Here is a 25,664-nt window from a genome sequence, read left to right on the forward strand (position 1 = left end):
TTTTTCAAAAAGAAAATGAAGTAAAGGATTGTCAAAGTTGCTTTATATAAATATACTTTTTTTTTCTTGGCGAGGAAGATTGGCCCTGACCTAACATCTGTGCCAATCTTCCTCAATTTTATATGTGGGATGCCTGCCACAGCATGGCTTGATAAGTGGTGCATAGGTCTGTGCCAGGAATCCGAACCTGTAAACCCCGGGCCACCAAAGCAGAGCACACGAACTTAACCACTATGCCACTGGGTTGGCCCCCAAAAGTTTCTTAATATATTTTTAGCTAATCAATTATCAAATAGAAGGTAATATTAACTGCAAAATAGGCTATTATCTATTTACTTTCCAGCAAACAATCTGAACTGGATTATTTGTGGCAAGTAAGCCAGTGTGTGAAAATACCATCCTGTCAAGAGCAAAAGCTGTATCAAGAGTTCTCAATCTGAGGAGAGTGTCTAAGGGCCAGCTATGCCAGACCCCCAGGCATAGCACAGCTGAGCACGATGGGAGGCTCCGGCTGCCTCCCGGAGGTCGGAAGGATGGAGGTCAAGGATGTGAGGTGAGTAGGCAGACGAGGCCTGAGGATGCTGCCAGCAGATCTTACAAGCAAATGCAATGTGCTCCCAGTTCCCACACCAACAGCTCAGCTACAAGCCACAACGAGACAAGGGCAGAAAACGTACACAAGGTTCTCAGCAAAACAAAACACAAAGGAACAGGGTCAGGTGGAATCTGACTCATTTTAAAATAAAGCAAAATGTGAAGCATTAGTGGCCTGCTTTTAGCCCGTCTGATGTTCTAATCTTGACTCAATCATCAGCGAGGCCCCTGACCACCACTAACCCCCTGACCAGCAGGAGTCAGGCTGCTCATGTATGACTGGCGAGTGGGGGGAGGGCGGGGGAGGAAGACAAGGAAGAGCATGTGAAGATTACACCGGATGCAACCGTTCACTGCTTAAACAGCCTATAGGTGAAACGCAAATTGGGAGAATGCGTGCACATGAGGGCCCTATGTAGAGGAGGAAGTAAGAAACCATAGTTGGCGCTGTAACGATTACACTTAGAATAACCTCATACTTGGTCTTCTCTCCACAAACAGCAGCTACCTCCACCATAAACCTCCAAAGTCAGTAGGAGTAATGCCAAAGTTGGGGTGGGGGCCTTTGCTACCTTGGGTGGTGCTTCGTCGGACCCTCCGGAGTCCCAGGACACTGTGACCTGTCTTCTGGACTCCATCCTCATCCGTTCTTCTTGCTGAACCTTCTCCTCTTCCAGGATTGTGCTAGAGAGACAATACATGGTTTAAGGAGCTGACAACCAGAGTGAGTTAGCACACACCAGGCCCCACCCTGACTTATTGAAGGAGCAGCAGCTGGCTAACAGTAGGTGATGATAAAGAAAGGTAAAGAGGATCAGGTTTCCAATCCCTTACAAAATGATTCTAGAACAGCCTTGGTCGACATAGCAAGTCCATTTACAGCACAGCCATAGGTAAGAAAAGGACAGCTGGTAAGATAAGGAGAAGATGGGGAAAATCAAAGACAAGCCAAGATGGAATGTTCGTACGCCAAAGTTTATTTTCAGCAGAACAGAATCACGCTGAGAAATCCCAAGCAGCACTTAATCAAGCACAGACATGTCTCAGGACAGACTCTTCACATGAACACAGGCCCCCACATAATGTGACCGCATCAACACATTATGTGGCAAATTAGCCATCTGGCCAACAATCTCCTAAACTGCTCACTACGATCTTCCTACTAACTCTTAGCTTAAGCAGTACTTTATCTCAACAGGAAAATACGAAAACAGGCAACAGGATTCACAAGGACCTCTGAAAATGCCAGTCGCTTTAAACTGTAAACGCTGTAGTTGGTAACACGGCTACTTACCACCGCTTGACTACTCAGGGGCTAGCTGCCGTCCCACATAATCCTGCGGCCGCTGCGGCCGCTGCTCCTCAGCGACTGCTGGCGGCTTCTTAGTCTTGGATGCTTGCCATCACATCAACTATCGAGCACGCAGCCAAGGCGAGCCTTTGCTAACTCCCATGCCACAGGGATTCCCCAGGGCTCAGCGGGCGGCCGGTCTTTGAAACCTTCGTCCTCCCCGTGCGAACAGGTCTTTCCTACATGCTCGCAACTCTCGAGTCCTAATACTGAAGCTCATTCAGTTTCTAGCCTCCTGGTAGAGTGCAGTAAATAACCACCCAGAATTACTCATGAAAGAGTGAGGTCAGATGCACCAGACCCTTTCTAATCTGGGAATTTGCTTGACTGTTTCAAAAAGACATTCCTGCCTGACTGGAGGCTAGAGCGTGCTGTTTCTCACACAGCCTAACTCATGCAGTCACCTTTCACTCAGGAAAAGACAGATAAACTCATTTTATAATTGCCCTGAGTCGGCAAACCATTACAACAGATGTAAGGGCTTTTCTTTTTTTTTCTTTTTTAAAAGAAAGGGAATGTTTTCTTCAATGAGCACATTAGCATTTTAGGAAAAAAGCTTTTCGTCAAAAGATTCCACCTCCTCCTCAAAATATGATTTCGATTTTCTTCCTGCTCCAGCCAGATGACCATGGCTGAGAAAACAACATGAAATCTCAATGATACTTAAGAATTTAGTGGCACCTTCAAGACTGGCAAGGTACATGCCGGGCTAGTACTGTTGGGAATCTGGGCCCCGTCCAAGAGTTGTAACTCTAGTTTAAATACACTGTGAATGTCTGTTTGATTGACCTTTGCTCCCACTAGGCTGGGAGCTGCTACCTGACAGCCCATTCTCACATGCCAGGAATGAGCACAGATCCTAGATCACAATATGTATCACTAATGACAGGCAAATGGATGAGTGAAGCCAACAACAGTCCACTGACCAGCGAAGAAGAGCCTGTTACCAAGCCGCCTAAACTCTCAGCAGGGAAGGGCTGTAGCCCACTTCCTCCAAGATGGCCACTGGGAGCAGGAGTTCAGTCTGAGACCACTGGCCTGATGGAGGAGCCATCCCTGGATAGGAGTTTATCAGTGCCCTACTCTCAATCTCCCGAGCCTCAAAACAAGTAACAAATCCTGAACCAGAATTTCCAAAAACTTCATAGTGTTAAGCAAATGAACAGTCCCTAAAAATTAAGAAAAAAAAATCAAGTAAAAAATATTTGTGCTTTCTTCCACTTCTTCAAATAATTGAAATACAGGTAAGCTACGAGAAGGCAAAGTGTGACAAATTCTTTAAGGCAACGGGAACTCCACTTTAAGTAGGTCCCATTAAGGCAATTTATTTCACTTGGGTTGTTTTGTGACCTGGGCCATCCTGATCTTACCATCACTGTTCCCCACAGAAACCTCCACAGAGGTCACTTGAGGTCCTTTGCCATGAGGAGACCCTCTCAGGCTCCAGTTGCCCTGACCCTCCTGCCCGTACTCACTGCCCCTGCTCTCGGACCTACTGAAGTTACTGTCTGAATCCTTCTTTCAGCCCTTCATCATCTACTCCACCTATGTTATTTCACTGCTTAATGGGACTTGGACTGCAAACTTCCCACGGTTGTCAGACTTGGACCCAATTTCTCCTGTCAGCTGTACAGCATCTGCCTATGACAGGCACTGCAGTATTTCTTTAACTGACCATGCCAGTCTTGTTCCTCCAAGAACACAGAGATAACCAGGAAGCAAGCTCCTTTAAATCACACTACTTCATTCTCATACCAAAAATAACATGTTAGATTCTTCTGAGAAACCAGAATTTGTTGCTCAAAGTAGTCAAGAATATAAATAACTCATAAAATATCTGTTTTTACAATGGGAAGACTATTCCATAGATGGACTAAGAGTGCACATGGAGACATTTCTGAACTTTCTCTTTACAGCTGCTGAAGAACCCAGAGCAATAAACTACAATGTGCAGAGTGTCAAGGAGGTCAAATTTAAAAATATTTTCCCAAACTACAAATATTTTTAGTAGCAATACATTCCATTTGAAAGCTTTTAGCTGCCTAATGTGAACTGGCAATGAGCCCTCATGTTTCTTCCCGGGATGGTGGTTTCTAAGTCTTAAACTTGCAAACAGATGAAACAATGAAAGCTCAGATTTTTATTTAACGAACATTATAACGTGATAATCGTTTTTGTTTATCCAGGAATCCCATTTGGAAGAGAACCGTGGAGAGGGGAAAGGAGTACTTTATTTAATGTTAGTTTTATTTTTCACTTCCCTCACTCTAACAGAAAAAGTCATCAAAGTAATCAATTTAGAGGAAAAGGACATAAAAACTTGTAAGGCTCCTCCGACCGTTTCCTCTCAGCCCACAGCACTACCTGTGCAACTTGCTCTCACAAGCACCAGGAGCTAGCATGGAGAGGTCTTCTTACATTTCCGTCCTGGAGTAACAAAATGTGGTTTCACTTCTAACGTGTTCTCACGGAGAGCACGAAAGCACTCTGACAGGTTCCTCAATTCTAGTCCCAAGCTAAGATGTAAAACCAAATCTCCAACACAGACAAGTTTTAGAGTGGGGAAGGCCACTCAGCCCTGAGTGGTTGAAAATCGAGCTGTTCACGCCGTCCCAAAAGAAAGGGCACAGCTATGAGCTGCATCTCTGCGGCCTATGTAAGCACAGGCAGCCTTGCCATTTCAGCTTGCTTCCTCATTCGCAAATGAGAACATCGCCTGTCCCAGCCATTGTTAGGATGGAGAAATAAAGTATGTGAAACAAAGCAAAATTTTCAAGTAAATGTTAGTTCTGTACTTTCACTGGCCTTACATACTACTAGGAAAGAAATGATTGATTTTCTCTATTTCATTTCTGTAGCATTTTTTCTGAAAGTGACTATAGTACTATTCTTTTCTTTGAAACTATAAAACATTTTTTCTTTTAAATATAAGAAATACTCTTCACTTAAATAACCTTTTTTTTTTTTAAAGATTGGACTCTGGTTCCCTAAACATACTAATTTTATGATGGCATCACGAAGTTTGCTTTGGACATAAAATGAGTCTGGGTTCACAGCGACTTAAGCTAATTTGGAAAATACCCAGAGAAAGAGCAGGAAGAAATCAGAAGGAAAAAAAGCCAAGAGGGAAATGGCTTGTTTTGGCAAGTTCATGGGAATACCAGTTTGAAAGCTAATCTCTTATAATTATCCAACATTGCCTCACCACAAAGGAATGGAATTGACCTTTTAACAAAAAACGGCCCCTGGTATCTTTGCAGAAAACAAGTCTGGAGACTTAAGATGAAGCTGGGGATGGCATATTTGTAAGTGGCTGACCTAGTGGCTAAATGCCACAACAACAGTGTTCCAATATACGCCTCTGGTCTTTTTCTCTTATAAATAGACACAGCAGACTGGACATCTGGCTTCACAAATTCATCAAAACCATATTTCTCTCTTATTATGTATCTCAAACTGTAGGAAATAATGCACTTTTGTTTGGTTGTGGTGTTATCCACCTCACAATTGCATTAAAAAAAGTGATTTATTTTAAAATCTTACTTTAAAAGGGCTATCTTTCTATTCCTGGCGAGTTCGAGAAGCTCGTATTTGACCAAGCCTCTTGCAGATAGCAAGGGAGAGTGACAGCACAGGAGGGCAAGTGAGAGCAGTCCGGTTCTGCAGGGAGCTGACACAAGGAGGAAGGGAATAGCCCTGCGCGAGTCTTCACTTTTTAATGGCCATTAGCCAGAAAGCAGGCTCCAGTCATACTAGTTTGAAGAACCAGACAACTGAGTTTGGGTCACCACAGCTGGTGGAAACTGAGGGGGGACATCCCAGGAAGAAGAAAGCCAGGGTGGGGGTGCTTCAGATTCTGAGTATAAATTCTGCCCAATCTCCAGCTGACCCTGGAAGCTTGCACGTTTAGGGCAGGCTCTAAGCAGCCTAGCTGAGGCTAAGAGAACTAAATGGAGATCTGAGCTGCTGCCCACAGCATGTAAAGACAGTTTGCAATTTGAGACCAGCCAAGAGAACTGCCTGCTAAAACAACAAACCAACCAAGCAACCAACCAACCACTCTTTAGAGGAATGTAACTGAATCCAGAGTTTCTGCAATAAATCAATCACAATGTCGGGGACATAATCTAAAATTACTCAACATACAAATAAACATGGAAATGTGATCAATTCTCAAGGGGAAAAAAAATCTCAAGTAGGTCTACTCCAAAAATGACTCAGAAGTTGGATTCAGCAGGCAAGCACTTTAGAGAGCTATCATATTCATGGACATAAAGAAAAGTTTGTTCATAATTAATGAAAAGACAGGGAATGTCAGCATAAAAATATAAACTATTAAAAAGAGCCAAATGAAAATTCTATAAGGAAAAATACAATATCTGAAATAAAATCTCCAAAGAATCAGAGGATCAGTAGGATGGAGATGACACAAGAGTAAGGGGACGTGAAGATAAGTCAATAAAAATTATCCAATCTGAGGGACTTAGAAAAAAAGATTGGGTAAAAAAAGAAAAAGAACAGAACTCTAGGACCTGAAGAACATATCAAAAGGTTTAACATACATGGAACTGGAGTTTGATAAGAAGTGAGAAAATGGAGCAGAAAAAATAGCTGAAGAAATAATGGTCAAAGACATTTACAGATTCAAGATGTTCAGTGAACCCCAATACGATCAGTACAAAGAAAACCACACCCAAGCACATCCAGTTAAACTACTGAAAACCACAGAGAAAATCGTGGAAGCAGTCAGGAGAAAAACGACACATCACATGACATGCAGAGGAACAATCATTTCAAAGCCCAGCGACAGCTCATTAGAAATAACAGAGGTCTGAAGATAGTGGCAGAACAGCTTTAAAGTGCTAAAAGAAAAAACAGAAAAATGCTGTCAACTCAGAATTTTATGTCCAATGAAATTAAGTTCAATTCATTGTAAGATTAAAAAAACAAATAGAATTCACCAACAGACCTATGCTAAAGAAGTTCTTCTGGCGGACAGGAAACCAAATGGAAGAAAGATCTTCAGGAAAGAATGAAGAACACTGTATAGGGTTACATATAAAAGACTCTTTCCGTACTTTCTCTAAAATATTATTTACAGTACAACATAGAATCTTATTTTGTGAGGTTACCAGCATATGTTAATACAATACATATAGGACATCTAAAGCATGAAAGGAGTGACGTGGTGGTAAATGGACCTTCATGGTTGCAAAGTTTCTACATTTTAAGTAAAGTACAATTATTAAACTCTAAGTAGACTCTGAAAAGTTACAGATGTATATTGTAATCCCTAAAAATATAATGCAAAAGGTAGTGCTAAAATGCAAATTTGGGGGGTTAAGAGAAAGAGGTGTGGGAGGTGCTGGCTTCCAAGCGCCAGTCCCTCTCAGCCAAGAACTAATGAACGGACCACAGAGGACTTCTGCTTCTCTCCCAGCTAGGCTGTAGGGGCATGTTAGTTTGTGACCGATAGGGAGCCAATGTTTCTCCATCTGTTTCCTGTATCCCTCCATCCAACCTCATTTCTCTGTCCCTCTGTAAACGGACAAAGAGGAGGAACCACCTAGAGCCACTGATCCTTCACTGTCCAGAGATGGAGAGACAGTCATGTCTGTTCCACCCTTCCTTGATGTTTTTAGGTAATAATCCCGGAGAGAAAATTCAGTGAAGGGAAATTAACAACAACTAGAAAGAAAACAAAAACGGTAACAGAAACAGAATTGAAGGGAAGGAATTATGGTAGCGAATGGGAGAAGTCTGAGGATCTCACTGCGGGTTCTGAGGGTGGAGTTCAGATTGTAAACAGTAAACATACGAATTACAGCTGAAATGTAAACATCTAGTCAGAGTTCTTTCTTAACATAAGACAAGTGAGGGGAAGTGAAGAGAGCATGGAGAAATACAGGTGGGGTGGGGCAGCCAGAGACCCAATCAGTGAGGAGGGGCACGTGTGGTAAACAGACAAGAACGAACACTGTCTTGAAGTTAGGAGAAAGGGGCCCAGGATCCTGGGTCGACCCTTTGTTAGCTGCACAATCCAGAACAAGGCACACGACGTCCAAGCCTCAGGTAGTCAAGTGGAAAGGGCAGTAATAACTCATCCTTAAGAACTGTCTCGAACTCAAATAAGGGAATCCATGTAAAAATGATCTGTGAAGGCACATAAGTACGAAGGACTAATTTTTATGAAATGCAAGTTTAAATCTCACCAGAATTCACTAGAAATTTGTTCACTTCACATAAAACCAAATTGCGGAGGTGCAACTACAACAGAGATGTACTTACGAAGCTCTGATCATCTATGTGTGGGTGGGAACCAATGAAGAGTAAGAATTATCCTTAGATAAGAAACAGTTAAGATGTAATTTTAGTGGAAACAATTTAAATTTTACAGTAAAGTCCTGTTACATTTAGATTTACTATTTACTTTTTATTACTGGGAAGGTTAAGGACCCCGCACCGCCCAATAACCCCTTAAAGTTCAGATGCTGTGAACATTTTAAGATGTATACAGGGATAATTGAGAAACATATTACTTTCCTAGATATTATCTAGACCAAACAGGATAGCAGTGAGAAGGAAAATACTGGGATGATGACTAAGGAGGAATGCAGACACCACCTTTGAAAGGAATCTTGGAAGCTAATACAAAATCACTTTAAAAAAAAACATGCAGTGAAGAAGCACAGTATCCTCATGTCATTAATCAAGCCTAAAGCTTTTTATTTAAATTGAGGTCATACTGGCTTACAACATTGTGTAAATTTCAGGTGTACACTATTGTATTTCAGTTTCTGTATAGACTGCATCGTGTTCACCACCAATAGTCTAGTTTTTATCTGTCACCATAAATATGTGCTGCTTTACCCTTTTGCCCACACCCTCCCTTTCCCCTCTGGTAACCACTAACCTGTTCTCCTTCCCCATGTCAGATCTAGAGCTTTTAATTTAGAGTTCACACTTTAGGATAAATGAAGAATCAAAAAAGATTTTAAAAACTTTAAGGTGCTGTTCACAGATTACAATTTTAAATTCCATGTCTCCATAACACATCTATAAAATGTCAACAAGATGTGCTTTGTATTTTGGCATCTGGATAACAATAGCTAACACTTTTAAATTCAAATAACCAGATTTTTCTTTAACAGTAACTGATCATTTTTCTGTACTCTAAGATCTCCAGGTTCCTCTGGATCTGCAGAAAAAGCTTTGCTGTTCCTACTATTAGAGTAGCCCTCACATTGTGTGCCCGCCGCTAGCCCTGCACTATGAAAGCTTTGTGGACAATAAGTGCATTTAATCCTGAAACTAGACCACAGGGAGGGTTTGTGAGCCTGCTCTCGCAGGGACGCTAAGTCACCTGCCCAAGGCCACACAGCCTTTCAAAACTTCTTTTTAAACTCTAACCTTCATACAAGATGTACCCCTCTAAACACCAGGTTAAACTCCTCCAAACTCAAGTGGTCTCTGTGCTTATACTTATGTAGGTTACACACACACACATGCATGCATGCTGCCCCCTACCGCCCCCCCTCCCCTTACTCTACAGGTGCTGCTAGCTCGAACTAGCAACCTCACAGATCAACTGAAATACAGTTTGTGTCCTGAGATGCTTTGTAACTCACTTGGGTATGATACTGAGATGTAATATGAAAAAAAAAAATTTGTGGCTGCAGCAATTCCAAGCTAACTTACAGCCCTGACCAAACCGATCTCTCAAAGGCCAGCTTTCTATGATAAAGTTAAGAAGCAAACATGATAATACTAAGTTAAAATAAGAAACAAACATCACCCTCAAATACCCCCCACCCCAAGACCCAAGCTGGAGACAAGGCTATGTATTACGTACACAGGATGAGTCCACAGCAGGTGGCTGCAGACTCTGGCCAACACACACTCACGTGGCTTGCCTCTAGTTTGCTTCAGCTCACCCCTGGAGAGATTCAGCCTCACCGAAAACTTCTCAACCTGCTCCCCACTGTATCTGGGATTCCAGAGGGCCAGAACAGCAAAATGCGACATGCTTAAGATGTGACAAGACAAATATAATGAAAAGGACAAATATTTTGAAGCTAACACACTGAAATCGTGTCACCCTTCAAAGTCTTGGTAGGGGCTCCCATGCATATATCGGTGATGCTGCGCTTCTTTTTGGGGACTTTCTCTGGTTGCTACTCAAACAAATGTGAGAAAACCAGCTGCAGGAATTCCTTGTAATAACATTTTTTCCTTTTTCCTTTTTAACTAAACAATATTAACAACTTGCTCACCAGTCATAATCCTAAAATGAAGCACTTAATGACTCCTGGCCACGTCTCAAATCAAGGCACATAGCATGACAGCTGACAGCCTAAGCCAGGGACTCAGGTGGACTTGCCTTGACTTCCAGCTGTGACCTCAGGGCAGCTGCCTAACCTTACAGCTTCAGTTTCCTCATTTGTAAACTGATGATGATAATCCTTCCTACATCGTCAAGGACTGTGAGGATCAAGATGAAATCACGTGTGAAAGTTCATGGCACAATGCCTGGCAAAGAAAGTGCTCAGCAAATGTTGGTTTTTAGTGTTTTAACTAGTAAAGCTAACTGCAGACGATGGAGACGTGTGTCAGCACACATCGCATTAGTTCTAAAGGATCCCCAGAGAGCTCAGTGCCAGAAGACCAACTGAAGATCACGGGCCATCTTCCAAGGCGGTACTTACTAGGTCAGTGTTCTTGAGAAGAGAGAAGTTCAAGTAAATTGTTTATATATCACTTACATTCTTTTATCTGACCATCATATGTGAGAACGGCAGGCTCAGAAACAAACTACGGTTGGAGCAACCGGAGCTTTCATTCACTGCTGGGAGCAATAAATTGGAATATCCACTTTGGGAAAGCGGCAGTATCTAATGAAGGTAAACTTGTGCATCCCGCTGACTCCTAGATTTACCCCGGCTGAAGTTCCCGTACATACGCTCCCCAAAAGACACTCACTACTATGTCCAGACGGCAAGAGTCCCGACAGCCCCACCCTGGAAAGTATCCCAATTTCCGCCAGTAGTAGAATGGATAAACTATAGTATATTCACCAATGGAACAATACACAGCAATGAGAATGAAGTATAACTACCTGAATAAAATGGATGATCTCACACTACACAAGCAAAATAAACCATAAACAAAAAAGTACATACTGAATGATACCATTTACATAAAGCTCAAAAATGGGCAGAACCAATCTATGGTTAGTGGTTACCCTTGGAGGGTGAATGGCAATTGGAAACGGGCGTCAGGGTTTCTGGGGTGCTGGCAGTGTTCTTTTCTTGTTCTGGATGCTGGCTGCATGGGTGTGCCCAATTTGTGAAAATTCAATGAGCTGTTTACTTCTTGGCATGTTTATATGTTCACATCTTTGTACGTCAATAAAACGTTTAAAAAAATACAAAAATTATGGTATCAAACTTTAAATTGATAAGTTTGTTTATTGATCTCATTTGCCTAAAAAGGATTTAAGAAACTGCACACTAACTTAAAACATTTCCCTAAACTGAGATAAAACCGACCATCTTTTTTTTATAGTGGCACAAATAGCTTCAGTCAAGTAGAGTACTGCTGGGAAATAGTATTTTTGAGTTTAAGCTCCAAAAGGGCAGATACTCAAGCTGTTTATTGTGGTTTCCTTGGCACAGTATCTACCAAAGAATTAACTCAGTTAACCAGGGATTAAATGATTTTTTCATTCAAAAAATGTTTAGTACACTCTTATAAGCTGTCAGTCACACAGTACAAAATGCCAGTGTGCATGAGAAATTTTCACTCTAGGTCACCGTAAAATATTCCTATTGAGGAATTTTTTACACTTGCTAATAGGCCACCTAAAGGTTAAGCCCATTCCACTTCTCAAGAAGTCACATCTATGAATAAGAAAACAGGATGCAGGGAGGACAGGCCCTGAGTCACAGAGATCAACCCGTGGAAATAGGACCCGAGTACTTTACAACTTGGCCTAAGGAAGTTCATCCTGAGAGCCACTTTCTCAACGTACAACGTGGTAAAAACACATACATGGCTCAGTCAAAGACGAGTGGAACCCCACAGTAATTCGAGTCTATTTGCAATATTCCCTTCTAAGGTGGACAAGGAGAATGGGATTTGGAAAATGGTTTTAACTGCTTTATTAAAATCTTGGCTATGACAAAAACTCTGAAAAACTCAATCAAAGAGCCTATTTAATTACTGTGACACATTGTTACATATAAACGTCCAAGCAAGCCATTATATTATGAAATTAAATTTTATTGGCCTAATTGGTAGCCATATTGTACATGTTCAAAATGCAAAGTTAAACTCTATTTCTGATTAAAACAGAACGATACAAAATAAATTAATGCTCAATGACCAGTATTAATTGTGCACAAGAAGATATCCATAAATTAGAGTCTAAGTACATTATATTATATGTATATATATGTGTGTACATATATAAAATAATTATATTTAGCTCTAAAACTTCGTCTCGGGTAGTTTTTGGAGCGAATTTACTTATATGCACTCAGCAATGAACTCAGTGGCTATCTGACCCCTTCCTGTGTCCAGGCTCCTGGCCTGGAGGTGCGGGCAACACCGAGGAGAGTATGACGATCCCTGTCCTCAAGGAGCTTCAGTCTAGTAGGGGATGAGACATACTAGACTGTGAGCTCCTCGAGGGCAGGAAAAGTGTTTGGTCATCATGCCCAGTGACTAGCACCAGGCTCAGCTATCATGGTCTCACAGTGTGTGGGGAAGTGAGGTGAACACGGCACATAGCTACCTGCGGCAGCGAAGGATGAGCACGACAAGAACAAGGTGCGCTGGCGACCCTGAGGGCACAGGATAGTCAGCTGTGAAATCACAGAAGAGCCAGTGCATGAAAGAAGCCAAGAAAGATGGGTAGGATTTCACCAGGTGGAGAAGGAGGCATTCCAGGCTGAGAGGCTGGGTTAGTTTGGCCATGGTGTGAGAAAGGGATGGAGAGACAGCGTGGGGCCATAACGGAAGGAGTCTTAGATGCTGCTCTGGAAGCCTCTCCCTAACACGGGGAGCGACAGGACCCACTGCCAGTTGTTCTGAGCAAAGGATTTACTGTTCCATAGCGATGTTTCAGGAAGACTGACTAAGAAGTTATGCCAGACAGACGGGAGGAGGGTCCAGGTGGAGAGGGCGAGGAGGGAGCGGCCCTACAGACACTGCACTGACGGCTCTCCAGCTAGTCAGCTGGGGGGGCTGCGAGGAATTCCTGATGATTCCAAGATGGAGATGAAGATAAAGGCACCGCTACAACCCAGGAAGGTGAGGGGCAAGAGCTGGCTGAGAGGAGAAGGTAACAGATTTGCTTTAGGATAAACACGATGTCCAGTGGCAATTTAAAACGCAGGTTTGGGACTGTGAGAAAAGGGCAAGATGGAAGCTAAAGACAGACAGAGGTGAGAAGCAAAGCCACAAGAATGGTTAAGATAATCTGGAAAGCGTCCTGACAGAAAGGAGGAGGCGGCTGAAAACAGAAATGTGGTCAATACTCATAGTAATGGCAGAGAAACAGCAGATCAGTGAGACACAGGGAGGCAAGTAGACGGAACTGTTATCAGAGAAGGAAGAAATTTCAAGGACAGACTCTGTCTACTTCCAAAGAAAGATCAAGGGGAACAAAAAAAATTTATGAGCAAAACATGAAATAAAGCACCTTGAAAATCCAGCTCTAATAGTGAGAGCATACCTAATTAAGTTGTATAAGAATTAAGAAACGGGAAATTTTTAGCTTGAAGAGAGCTGTCTAGAAACACTTGAAAGCCCATCACGTGCGAGGCAGAGTTGTTCTCCGGGCTCCAGAGAGCTGGGCCCGGCTGTGGGGGGCCTCTCCCAGCATGCTCTCCCTGCATGCTCTCCCTGCATGCTGAGCACTGCTGGCTGTCTCCTCACCGGGCTTCAGACTCTGGGGGCAAGTTGGTGTTCTGTTCACTTCTGAATCCATAGAACCTAACTTAGAACAAAGTAGGTGCTCAGCAAACAGCTGCTGACCGGATGACCCTCTTCTATTTCTACCTATCGGCTTTAATTTTTCTTGGAACATTCTCCCTGTGAGGAAACTTGTCTTGCAGGTTGAGCTGCCTGAAGATGAGGTGAGGCTAGAGGAAGTTTAGAGAAGGTCAAGCACTGGGGGATACGGCTGGGCCAGATGAGCTGTCAGGGTCTTCTGGACCCTGATATTTCATAATTTTTATGAAAAAAGACTAAAGTATAGCAAATAAAAAAAAAATCTCACATAAAATCAGGGAAGTACCCCAAATATGAAAGTGATACAGCACACGTTAAACCATGGTGTTGGTTGGCTGCTTATACAATTAAGCTCCCCATGCATATTATATGAAAATATCTTGTTCATTAAAGTATTAAGCACAATCTAGACTTTAATTCAACAACTGTTTATCGCATTTATTGAGTCCGGAGTTCCGTACCAGGGCTACAGAAATGAGTAAGACACAGTGATGCCCACAGATTTGAGTCTGGCTGGGGACACAGACAAGCAAACGAGAAACTCTCCAGGCCAGGAGGCGGAGTCGACTGGGAGCTGCTAGAGATTTGGGTCTAACAGCGTCCGGCACAAAGCAGGAGCCACAAAATGGCAGCTGAACGGGCGACGTGGATGTTTTAACTATAGTAACAGAGTACTGAAAAGGTGCCGAAGGACTGGCTATCTCTTTGGGGGCAGAGGTGATTAGGCTAGTTTCCTGAAGGAGGTAACATCTGAGCTGGATTCTGAGGACTGAGCAGGAGTTTATCAGGTGGCTATGGCGGGGGAAGGCATTTCTCGGAGAGAATGGCTAGTGAAAGGCAGTGAGTTGTGCTGGGGGAATTTTAAATAGTTAGGTGTCGCCAGAGCTTAAGTATCGGGGGGATGAAGGAGTTGTGAGAAAAGGGATTGGAGAGGTAAATTAGGGACTAAATTATTATGGACCTTGCAAGCCATGCTAAGTCAGTTAGAAGTTAGGGGAGAGAGATTTGATTATAATTTGAAATCTATTAAGATTTTAAGATATAATCTACTTAAGATTCTAGCAAGGTATAAATAAACACAAATCAATTAAAAAAGTAATTATGTTTGCCCAAGAAGTAGGTTAGCCTTAGACGTACTGATAAAATGACCTTGAAATGCTATTACTGCAACAGAGGAGAAGCAGCACAAGCCTGCCCCAGCCCCGGGCCCTCTCTCCCCCCACTCCTACCTGAGCTGAGCTTTGAGCTCAGTGAATCGGGGCCGTCTGCTGGGGTCATAGGCCCAGCATTTCGTCATAAGGCTGTAGAGGGTAGGAGGGCAATTTGGAGGCATTGGTAATCTTTCCCCATTCTCAATTCGACCGATCACATCATTGTTCTTCACTCCTTGAAAAGGCTTCACACCATGCATCAGTATCTCCCACATACATACACCTGTGAAGCGGGAATGAAAACACAGCAGTGAACTTCGCAGGAAGAGGCTAATTCCTAGGTTTCAGGAGTCACTTCCTAGTTGGCACGAAAGTACCAGCTGTGTGATTTTGGGCAAATCAGCTAAACAAAGCAGCAATTAACTCGGTTATAAAATAAGAACAGTAATACTAGTTTAATGTGTGAATAATGAAATATTAAATGTTATCAAGGAAAAAACCCAATTTTTATAAGAGGTTTATTTCTCTAAAAATTCTCTATCAGAAAATGACCCACCATCTACAGTGATGCTTCACGAACCAGTTCAAAAAGCTGAATGAATTTGCAATTTCCTTCTACTTCAGTCCAACCTGCTTGTGAGTACAGCAGCTGACCAGGGGCCTAACGAAAAAAATCCTAAAATTTAAGTCTTACACTTTTAGAATGTTCCCAGATTCCTTCAAAGATTTCCCGTGGCAACGCTGGCCCGTCCTTGCCTAGCGTGCACAATGGCATTATTATTGGGTTTATCCATTAATCAGCCAGTGTGTTTCCCACAGGAAAGTCTGGAACTTCTCTGGGTTGCAGCAATCGCGCCCACAAACTCCACAATCAACCTCAAAGTCTACTCGCGTTTGACAATCACATACTTACTCAGTAACTTCTCAACAACACCTGCACATTCACCTTTAAAATAAACAAGCAAATACAATCTACAACTGAGAATGACAACCATGTGACACAACCACAAGGGAACCAAGAGAGCAGGCTGGCGTGAGCAGCGGGCGGTTTTCTCCTCGTAGCTTCTAACCGTCACTTGGCACTGCGGCCACTCTGGAGATCTTGCCACCCCTGAACGTGCCACAAACGTGCCTTCGCTTGTGTTAAATTCTCTGTATTTAATCCTCTTTTTCTTCTTTACTGATTCTCCTCTTTTTTGGTACACTTGTGAGTTCTTCTATATGTTTTTCCTGATTCACCCCTGGGAAAATCTCATCTCTATTTCCATCACAAATGTACACTGTGTAAGTGGTGCCTTGAGGAGAGGAATCGTAACTTTATTTTTGCATTTTCAGTACCTAAAATGACATGTGCCTCAAGGCAGGCAAGGCATATTATATTATTGTGAATTAGATTCTGAAATTAGCCGAAAGTCCAGTAATTTCAAAGTAAAGAGTGAATGCCTTAGTTCTGCTTTTCTCCCCAGAAATTATGACAACATTTTCAGTAATAATAACATTGGGTATCATTTCTTAAGATCTTAATGTGTCTCTGGCACCCTTCTTTGAGATTTATATATGTTTTCCTTAATCTTCACACTTTAGATTTCCTTAAACACTGTATTTTATCCTATCTAATATGTCACTGATTATAAGATACACCCTTATTTTATACGACCAAGAAAGGGGGAAAATGCTGTCACCTAAACTATGATATAATCCTTTGTCACCTCTTAGAATTATGTTATTCTTACCAAAGAGCTCTTTGAAACTCATTCAGACAAGAAAGCAAAACCAAAATGAACAAAACGAAGTCCACATGAGTGTTGGCAAGGTAACCACATACAACACACCCCCAGCCAACACTAACTGTACAATACCACTGACTGACAACCACCTCAGTTCCAGAAACGTTAAAATGTGAAAAAACAGGTATCTTCAACTTTGAAATATGAAATGTCCTTGAGAGGATAAGTAACTTGCTCTCTGGGTCACACTGCTAATAAGCCAGGTCTGGGGATTTGAAGCCACATCAATTGGACTCCAGAGTCTTTTCTAATCACACTATTTTCTGCTGTACTGAAAAGCTCCTTCCTTTATGAATGTCAATTAGAGCATTAAATGGTTATTAAAAATCAACAGCAACTGAACAGAAGGAAAAATAAGAACACATACTCCAGATATATAAGGTTATCTTTATTTATAGGGAAAAAGGATACATTAACAGGGCATCTCTTCTGAAGTAGTATAAAATCTAGCAGAGAAAATACGCACATAAGACTATTCACAAGATAACATGTGAGTGTTATGACAAAGAGAAAATACAGGGAGTGCAGAGGAAGGGAGTTCATATCTGGATGATTCACCTGCTCCATAGGGCTTCATGGAAGAGGGGACATTTCAGGCGACCTTGACAGTTAGACAGAATTAACTGGAGGAGAGGGTGTATGGATAAGGTGCTCCAGGGAGAAGTGAACTCGGAATGGTGGGGCAGGGGAGCGAGTGTCCTACATACGAAAAAGGGGGAGCACTTTTAAAATCTGGATAAAGTAGTTGGAGTAAGTAGTGCAGAATGAATGAGAGGCACATTTTCACACAGGTTGGGAGGTACTGCAATAATCCACAGAGCAGAAAGAGGAGGATGACAGCCACTGACTCGGAGCAGGCAGGCAGGGACGGAGTAGACATCAAAGGAGGAAAAGCTACAGAAAACGCAAGAGCCAACTTTCAAGCCTTGAGACAAGACAGGAAGGAGGTCAGATTCCAGAATAAAGAGATGAAGCACAACTTGAGATAGTCCAGATTTGAGGTGCTATCATAGAAACAGATGGACAAGTTAACTAGTTCAAGTCATTCATATAAGAGGAGTGAATGGGATGGCAAAGAGAGAGAGAAAGAAAGGAAACAGGTATCTCCCTGTCACAGAGGAAGAGATGGCAGGGAAACAAAAAGGGAGACTGACAGAAGGCGCTGGAGATTCAGAACAGCGGAGCATTACAGAAGCCACACCTGGAAGCTGGCGCACAGTATATGCTCAATGACTGTCAAATGAACCAAAGAGGAAGTTCGGTGAAAGAGATGGTCAGGTAAAATAACCACACATTCTGAAAAGAGATAATGCTAAGTTTATCGAATGGAATATATATAAAATACAATGAAAAAAACCCAAAACTGTTCAAAATACTCACCAAACATCCATACATCACTAGCTGAGGTAAAACGTCGAAAATTGATTGACTCTGGAGCCATCCATTTAATAGGCAATTTTCCTTTGGAAGCTAGAAGATTAATTTTAGAAGGTAAATTTTCCTTGTTATCTGCTGAAGAGTCTAACAGTTATCCCTAGCTAAGATTTTTAGCATCAAAATAAAAATCTTTAAATATTCAATTCCTTGGACTTTCCATTTCTTTGGGAGAACTACTTTTCATTTCCTTGATGTTCTGAGGTCATCTGGGGGTCATGAGTGGTTAGACTGGGGTAGGGAGAGAAAACATCGGTGTCCTTCTCTGAGAGGGAGCCCCAGGTAACTGCAGGTTTTAGCTTGCAGGTCAGTTAGGAAGGGCTTCACGATTTCCCCGATGAGACCCCATTCTGTAGGGTGGAATGCTTGCTTTAGAAATGGCCTGCTAATGACATACGGTAGATTCTCATTTGGGGTAGTCATGTTCAATAAAGTCGCCTCGAACGACGAATCACTGGTCCTAGGGGAAATATGTGCATACATACGCACATCTCACATTAGAATTAAGATTCTAATCTTAAACCCTAAATTAAGCAACTTATCCTGACAGGTTCGCTTTTCTTTAGGAAACAAGGTTCAGGTGTGTTTAGTCTGAAGGCTGCCCCACTACCAGGTGCCAGAATTGGGATTGAGACCCATCCAGCTGGCCCAGAGCTGGAGGTGCTCGCCTGGTGCCGTACTGCTCCTGCCGCCTCCATCCTCCAGCTGAAACACATACACATTTCCTACTGCTCCGTGCATGTCCACACATGACTACACAAGCAGTGAGTACTGATTTGGGGAGTTACAAATTTTAGTGAATAGGCAAATGTACAAATACGGAAGCCACGAATAATGAGGACTGGCTGTACCTTCATCAGTATGTGAAGAGCACGAGGGGGTAGTGGAATGAAAAGGGGAGTCCCTCTTTAGAGGCCTAAACACTTCCCTTTGTGCCACACAGGAAGCAACTCATCACCTCACTGAACATCCTTCAACCGCTGGGTTACAGGACGATACCCCAGAGTACCCTTCCTGAAGGAATTCTAACTCTAAAAGGTAGAAGGAGAGTCTACTCCCACACGGTACGAGGTGTAACACTGAATACATGCCCAGTGCCACGGAGGAAGGGAGGAACAGTGACCGAGAGGCAGGTCAGGAAGGCTGCGGGCAGGGAACGAGGGCAAGGAGGAGCTGCAGATGTCAGGGCAGGGGAAAGAGTGGGTTCGAAGGGGCCCGGAGCAGGGGCGCCTGGGCTGTGTGGCCTTCTCAGGGGCCTGGACTGCCTTCTGCAAGCAGAGTGCCCCTGGGGACTTTTAGTCAGGAGACAATCACATTTGTTTCATTTATTTTTCTTCATTTATTTTACTTCAAGCACCTTCATGACTACTGAGGTCAAATCTCGTTTGATTCCTTTGGAACAAACCACTCTACAGCTGTGCTCTGAGGAGAAGAATCCCTAATCTCTGGGGGCTGTTTTCCGAGGCCTCAGGGACTCTGCACTACTGGCTGCCCTTTCTGAGATGACAACATATGCACAAATTTCTCAACTGCTCATTTGCAACATCGTCTACCTGGCGCAGAGCCTCGGCCATTCCACTGTTTGGCGTTTAGCTCTTTACTGGAATTCTAGGACTTGGACTAGTTAGGAGGATTTGAGCTGGATATGAAATGTATTTTCAAATAGTGGAAAGGTGACTTGGTGGTTTTTAGGTTAAATGAATAACCAACCAAAGAATTTTCTTTTTATGTAACGAAGGCTCGCCGTTAAAATGGTTTCAGGCTGTCGTAAACAGAAAGTATAGGGAAGGGACTAGTCACGAGAGATAGTATGAAATGAATGACTGGATTTGTATGGAGTCATTTGGGCTCATTTTGCTACAATATAAAAATCAAACAAAGTGAGGAAGGAACTGGCTTTTGTGATATGGCAGTAATAACTAGAATATGTACCAACAGCAAAATATAAATTTACAATCCAAACCTTAGCTGAAGTACTAGGAATATGAAAATTTTTCCAACGTAATTATTTGTTTAATAATAATTTGAAGAACCAAGTCAATCTGATTCCAAGATTGGCAAAATTAAAGAAAAATCACAAGGAAGATTTTAGTTCCAAAACTAACGGATCAAAGTCTCTGGACTTGGCAGACGGAGATTTGTAAGTCAGCTCACTTTCTCTGAGCCAATGCACCGAGCCCCATCTGCCGTGAGGTATCTGCCTACATCTACTGGCTGAAGGACATCAGGGCTGACTCCAATTTTTGGCTGCTAGAAAGAACGCTGCAATGAACATTCAAATACAGGTTTTGTGTGAACATAAGTTTTCATTTCTTTGGGAGAAATGCCTAGGAGTGCAACTGCTGAGTCGTATGGTAGTTGCATTTTGTTTTTTAAGAATCTGAAAAACTCTTTTCCAGAGTTGCTGCACCATTTTACATTCTCAATTTATGAGTAATTAAATTTCTCTGCATCTTTGCCAGCATTTGGCGTTATCACTATTTTTTCTTTTAGCCATTCTGATAGGTGTGCAATGATATCTCACTTGGTCTTAATTTGCATTTCCCTGATGGATAATGTGCTTATTTGCCATCTGTAAATCCTCTTCAGTGAAATCTCTCTATCTTTTATCCATTTTCTACCTGCATTTTTTGTTTCTTTTTTCACTGTTGAATTTTGAGAGTTCTTTCTATATTCTAGATACTAGTCCTTTGTTGGATATGTGGTTGGCAAACATTTTCTCCCCACTCTGTAGCTTGTTGCTTCATCCTTCTGACAGGGTCATTTGTAGAACAAAAAATTCTTAATTTTGATGAGATCCAAGCTATAAATTTTTTCCTTTTATGGATCGTGTTCTGGGTGTCAAGTCTAAGGACTCTTTGCCTGGCCCTAGATCCCAAAGATTTACTCTCATGCTTTTTCCTAAAAGTTTTATAATTTTATGTTTTGTTATTAGGGCTATGATCCATTTTTAGTTGGAGTGAGGTTTAGGTTGAGGTCCATTTTTTTGCCTATGGATGTCCAACTGCTCCAGCATTTTACCGCTCTGTCAAAAATCAACTGAGCATATTAGAACACGCCTTTTTAAGGAATAAACGTCATCAGAGATCCTGAGCCTACTCTTGTTTATCACTCTAATTTCTTACCTTTGTAGTAAGTGCTGTCTTCCATGTATCGGGATAATCCAAAGTCCCCTAACTTCACGCAGTCATTTGAGGACACCAGAACATTCCGAGCAGCAATGTCCCTGACGAGGAAGGATTTGGGACTAAATGTTAATACAAGGAGAACAAACCCACAAACTCCTCTGTATTAAGGACATACTGATGGATACGTTGAAAGACAGCTTACATACAATGCACAGGAGATTTATTATACACTGAAAAAAGGATACTTTTATTATTTTACTTCAAGTATATTCCTTTTGGCAGATATTTACTCATTAATATGATGATTAGTATTTCGGATGATGAAAAAGTATATTCTCAAATAATGAAACTGCTTATTCCTTTTCATACAATCATATTACCAGCTGTATTAACTGACAGACAGTGATACACAACTGGGGTCTGTAACCATGTTGGTACTAAGAGATCTCATTAAACAAAAGAAAAGTGATCTTCTGACACTGGTAAAAGATTTTGCTAACACAATTTGCTTTAACACTGGATAACAGAACTCTAACACGATACTGGGCAAACAAACTCTAAGGGCTCTCACTTGCACTCAAATTAGAGACCCAGATTATAAAGAGAAATTCCGCAGAAAGCCAACAGATGTCACTCATGACACTGTGGTGTCCTGGAAAGTCTCAGGACAACATCTGTTTTAGCTCCACATGTTCACTGCTCTAGTGCCAGGGACAGGTTCTCAACAGCATTTCTGGATGGAATAATTGACCTGAAAGTACCACAAAATGTTTCAAACTGCACATGAGGAAAAGCCCTTTAAATAAGTGTATTAACATTTGATGGCACTTCACTGGGCTAGGACACACGCAGGACGACTTTCTAGTACATCCATGTACAACAGAGTCCAGTGGTACGAAGAGTCCCCGGGCCCAGAGAGGACCTCGTCCCTCCCGCCTCTGTGCTACCCAGCCCTGGCTCGGAAGGCAGCTCACCAGCTTTAGGACCGGATCTCACCTGTGCACAAAGCGTTTGCTCTCCAGATAGGCGAGCGCTGTACTTAGCTGGTAGGCATACAGGATCAAAGATGCCAGATCCAAATTGTATTTCCTTACTTGTAGAAATGACCTCAGCTTTTGGAACAGTGACCAAGATGAAAAGCAAAAAAAAATTAGTGACAGAGAACCAAAATCAACAGCAAAAGAGGTACATTCAACAACAATGCTGCCCGTTTCCAAATGGATTTTTGTGAGAATGGCTTCAATTCTCCCCTAATAAAAAAAGTGTAATGAATGAAACACACTAGCTCAGAAATTATGGCTAATCATTCTTTATTTGAAATCTTACTGCAAAATGAAAATCTTCATGACAGTAGACAAATTTCTGAAAAAACACAGAAAGATGCTTCCAGGGAATGAATAAAAGCTTAGTATAAAATACTGCTAAATAATAATAGTTGGAGAAAAAGATCTCATTACCATTCCAATAAGCCCACTACACAATCACAGCCAGCTCACCTGCCCTCCAGACGTCACTGTATCTCTGGGCGGGTCTGAGGATAAGGTGATGAGGAGGAAGGGGAGGTAACAAGCAGTTCTCCCTCCTGTCCCCAGGAAGTTTTGGGTGCAGAAGTGGTCATGTGTTGGGTATTCATCCCGCTGGGTTTACCAGTCCTTACTACCACTGTTCGTGATTAATTTAGCTAAATGCTAACACAGTCACGCGCTATGTAATGACATTTTGGTTCATGATGGACTGCCTATATGACGGTGGTCCCACAAGACTAGCATCATACAGCCTGGGTGTGTAGGAGGCTCTACCATCCAGGTCTGTGTAAGTGCACTCAATGATGTTCACACAACAGCAAAACTGCCTGACAACGCGTTTCTCAGAATGTATCTCCGTTGTTAAGTGACACATGACTGTACAGTAAAGAAAGGCAGATGAATTTAACTCTCTTATTCTATAAAACCAATACATAGAAGAGAAATATTTAGCAATTGTTTTTTAAGCCAGAATTTTAAGAATTTAAGCAAATTCTTTAGAAGCAAAAGCAGAAAAATACTGTGAACAAAAAACATACATAAACTCTCCATTTTATCTGGAAAGGTAGAGCAGAGGAAGAAGAGATGCTATAGAGGCCTTAAAATATTTCATCCACCCCAATCTGTTATCAGTGCAGACGAGAAGTGCACTGGGGAGCCATTAGGCAGGGGCCTTTCAAAGGAAGGGCGGACTGATGCTGCCACGAAGAGGAGGAAGGACCCAGACTCCTCCTTCACTCTTGGTAACTGGAAATCCCAATATCCAGTAAAAGCAAAACTACGTTTGGTATCCTTTAAAAAAAGAAGGAATGCATACAATGTCTTAGAAGGCTAAATTACTAACTTTTAGTACCAGAAAGTCAAGTGTAGGCATCTGGAAAACTGACTTGTATTTATCCCCAACCAGGCAGGCTACAGAGCAGATGGCAGAGGGGAACAGAGCGCTGGGTGCACGCCTGCCCTGCTGAAGAGGTCTGACTCAGCAGGCCTAGGGTGGGGCACCAAAATGTGCACGTCTAACAAGTTTCCAGGTGATGGGGACATCACTGATTAAAGAGTTTCTGTATTCCGAAGAGTCAAATAAGGAGATCTGTTCATACTCTGTTACTCACATTTTTAAAGAAAACTGTGACTAATATCAGTTGGTCTGAAAGACAATGCAAAGTGAATTCAAAAAAGATGAAGAACTCTTTAGATTTACCTAAATCCAGCATTCATTTACCCCAAATCCATTAAGATTGCTTCTTTTGCCCTCAAATCATTGGCTTAGTTCTCTAGGCAACAGCACCAGAGAGGAAAAAAAGAACCACTTGGTCACCCGCTGCTTCCAGTCCTGATACGACTCTGGGTTGGGGAAAATACTGCTGCCAGTACTGAGTAAGGGGATTTTTGGGAATTTAATGATGAAAACATTATACCCATATTCTTTGAACCAAAACCACAAGGTATACATCATATACTTCCCTTTCTTAAACAAAGGATATCAAACACCGAGTATAAACTGAATGATTACTAAGCATGAGACTATGTTTAGTCACTGTGACCAAATGGGCTGGCAGTACACCCACACAGGTCAGCTTTGAGGATCATGGTACCTCTCCAAGGGTGCACAGCTCCATGATGATCCAGACAGGGTTCTCTGTGATGACTCCAATCAGTTTCACAATATGCGGGTGGTCAAACTGACGCATCGTTACTAGGGAAAACAATTGTCCACAGTTATTCTTTCGATAGGGTGTTAGGTAATTGATGGCTGATGTATTCCGTGTTGTCTTGGGGTAGATGCTCTACAGAAATAAACTAGTAGGGACAGAAGTCATTGCCAGGCCTTGTCTTGTACTTAAGTCAGAGATATAGGAACAGGATTAAGGATACACTTAGACTTAACTGATGAAGTTACAATATGATTTACTCTATGACATCAATCTACTGGATTGCCGGGTAGCAAATATTTACTGCAATGGAAAGTAGATGGCCTTCATTTGATGTACTGTAACAAAGGACACCAAGATTCATCCCTATGTCCAAAGTCTACTGAGTGGCTTCTATGGGTTAAGCCCTGTGCTGGGCACTGAGTCTGAGCAGTGAGCAACACAGACATGGTCCCTGTCCCCACGGAGTTCAAAGTCTAGAGGGAGGGAGAGACAATAATAATTTTTAAGCACTGTATATTTTATTCTGAATACTTAGGAAGGAAAGAACACGGTCCTGTAACAAAGCTTCCTAAGGAGAGACTACTTTATCTCTGTGGTCAGAGAGAAGGAAGAAGCCACATGAAAGGAGGAAGAACACCCCAGCTTGAGGGAAAGTAGGAAAGAGGCTGAAGAGCATAAATGGACAAGACAAGATCCTGGCTCTCCAAGAGTCTGCATGACTCTCCCAAGGCAGCCTCACCATGGGATATATGAACCAAGAGGCAGAGAGGGCTGTGGCGTAGCAGGACCAGGGCACTGGTCACGGTCCTTGCTCCTTCACTAGTCTGTGAGCTCCATCAGGGAAGAGACAGTGTCTGTCCTGCTCACCTCTGAATTCTAGGGCCTGGTGGCATCTGGGCTTAGATCATGTCTACATCTGCCCAATTCCAGTACAAAGATGTTTAATGGTACAGGTACCAAAGGATGCAGGGACGGTGAATCAATCTACCTTTACACCCCACACATCATGGCTTACCATGTGCCTCT

At 42.3% G+C, this 25,664-nt stretch overlaps 1 protein-coding gene across 24 annotated transcripts in view; it reads right to left on the reverse strand.

Annotated features, from left to right (window-relative positions):
- PTK2 (protein tyrosine kinase 2) overlaps nucleotides 1-25,664 on the reverse strand; it is a 278,805-nt gene that overhangs the window by 44,472 nt on the left and 208,669 nt on the right. For 23 of the 24 annotated variants that reach the window (XM_070481680.1, XM_070481679.1, XM_070481677.1 and 20 more), the window contains 6 exons: nucleotides 24,579-24,679; nucleotides 22,457-22,572; nucleotides 21,458-21,558; nucleotides 18,279-18,368; nucleotides 15,190-15,394; nucleotides 1,167-1,278 (listed from right to left, as the gene is read on the reverse strand). In XM_070481680.1, the coding sequence (XP_070337781.1) occupies nucleotides 1,167-1,278; nucleotides 15,190-15,394; nucleotides 18,279-18,368; nucleotides 21,458-21,558; nucleotides 22,457-22,572; nucleotides 24,579-24,679 (725 nt within the window). Of the gene's footprint in view, nucleotides 1-1,166; nucleotides 1,279-1,888; nucleotides 2,226-15,189; nucleotides 15,395-18,278; nucleotides 18,369-21,457; nucleotides 21,559-22,456; nucleotides 22,573-24,578; nucleotides 24,680-25,664 lie in introns of those variants that run through there. The other variant, XM_070481689.1, reaches the window with a different exon arrangement.

The sequence above is a fragment of the Equus asinus genome, chromosome 12 (genome assembly GCF_041296235.1).
Source record: "Equus asinus isolate D_3611 breed Donkey chromosome 12, EquAss-T2T_v2, whole genome shotgun sequence".
Classification (NCBI taxonomy): domain Eukaryota; kingdom Metazoa; phylum Chordata; class Mammalia; order Perissodactyla; family Equidae; genus Equus; species Equus asinus.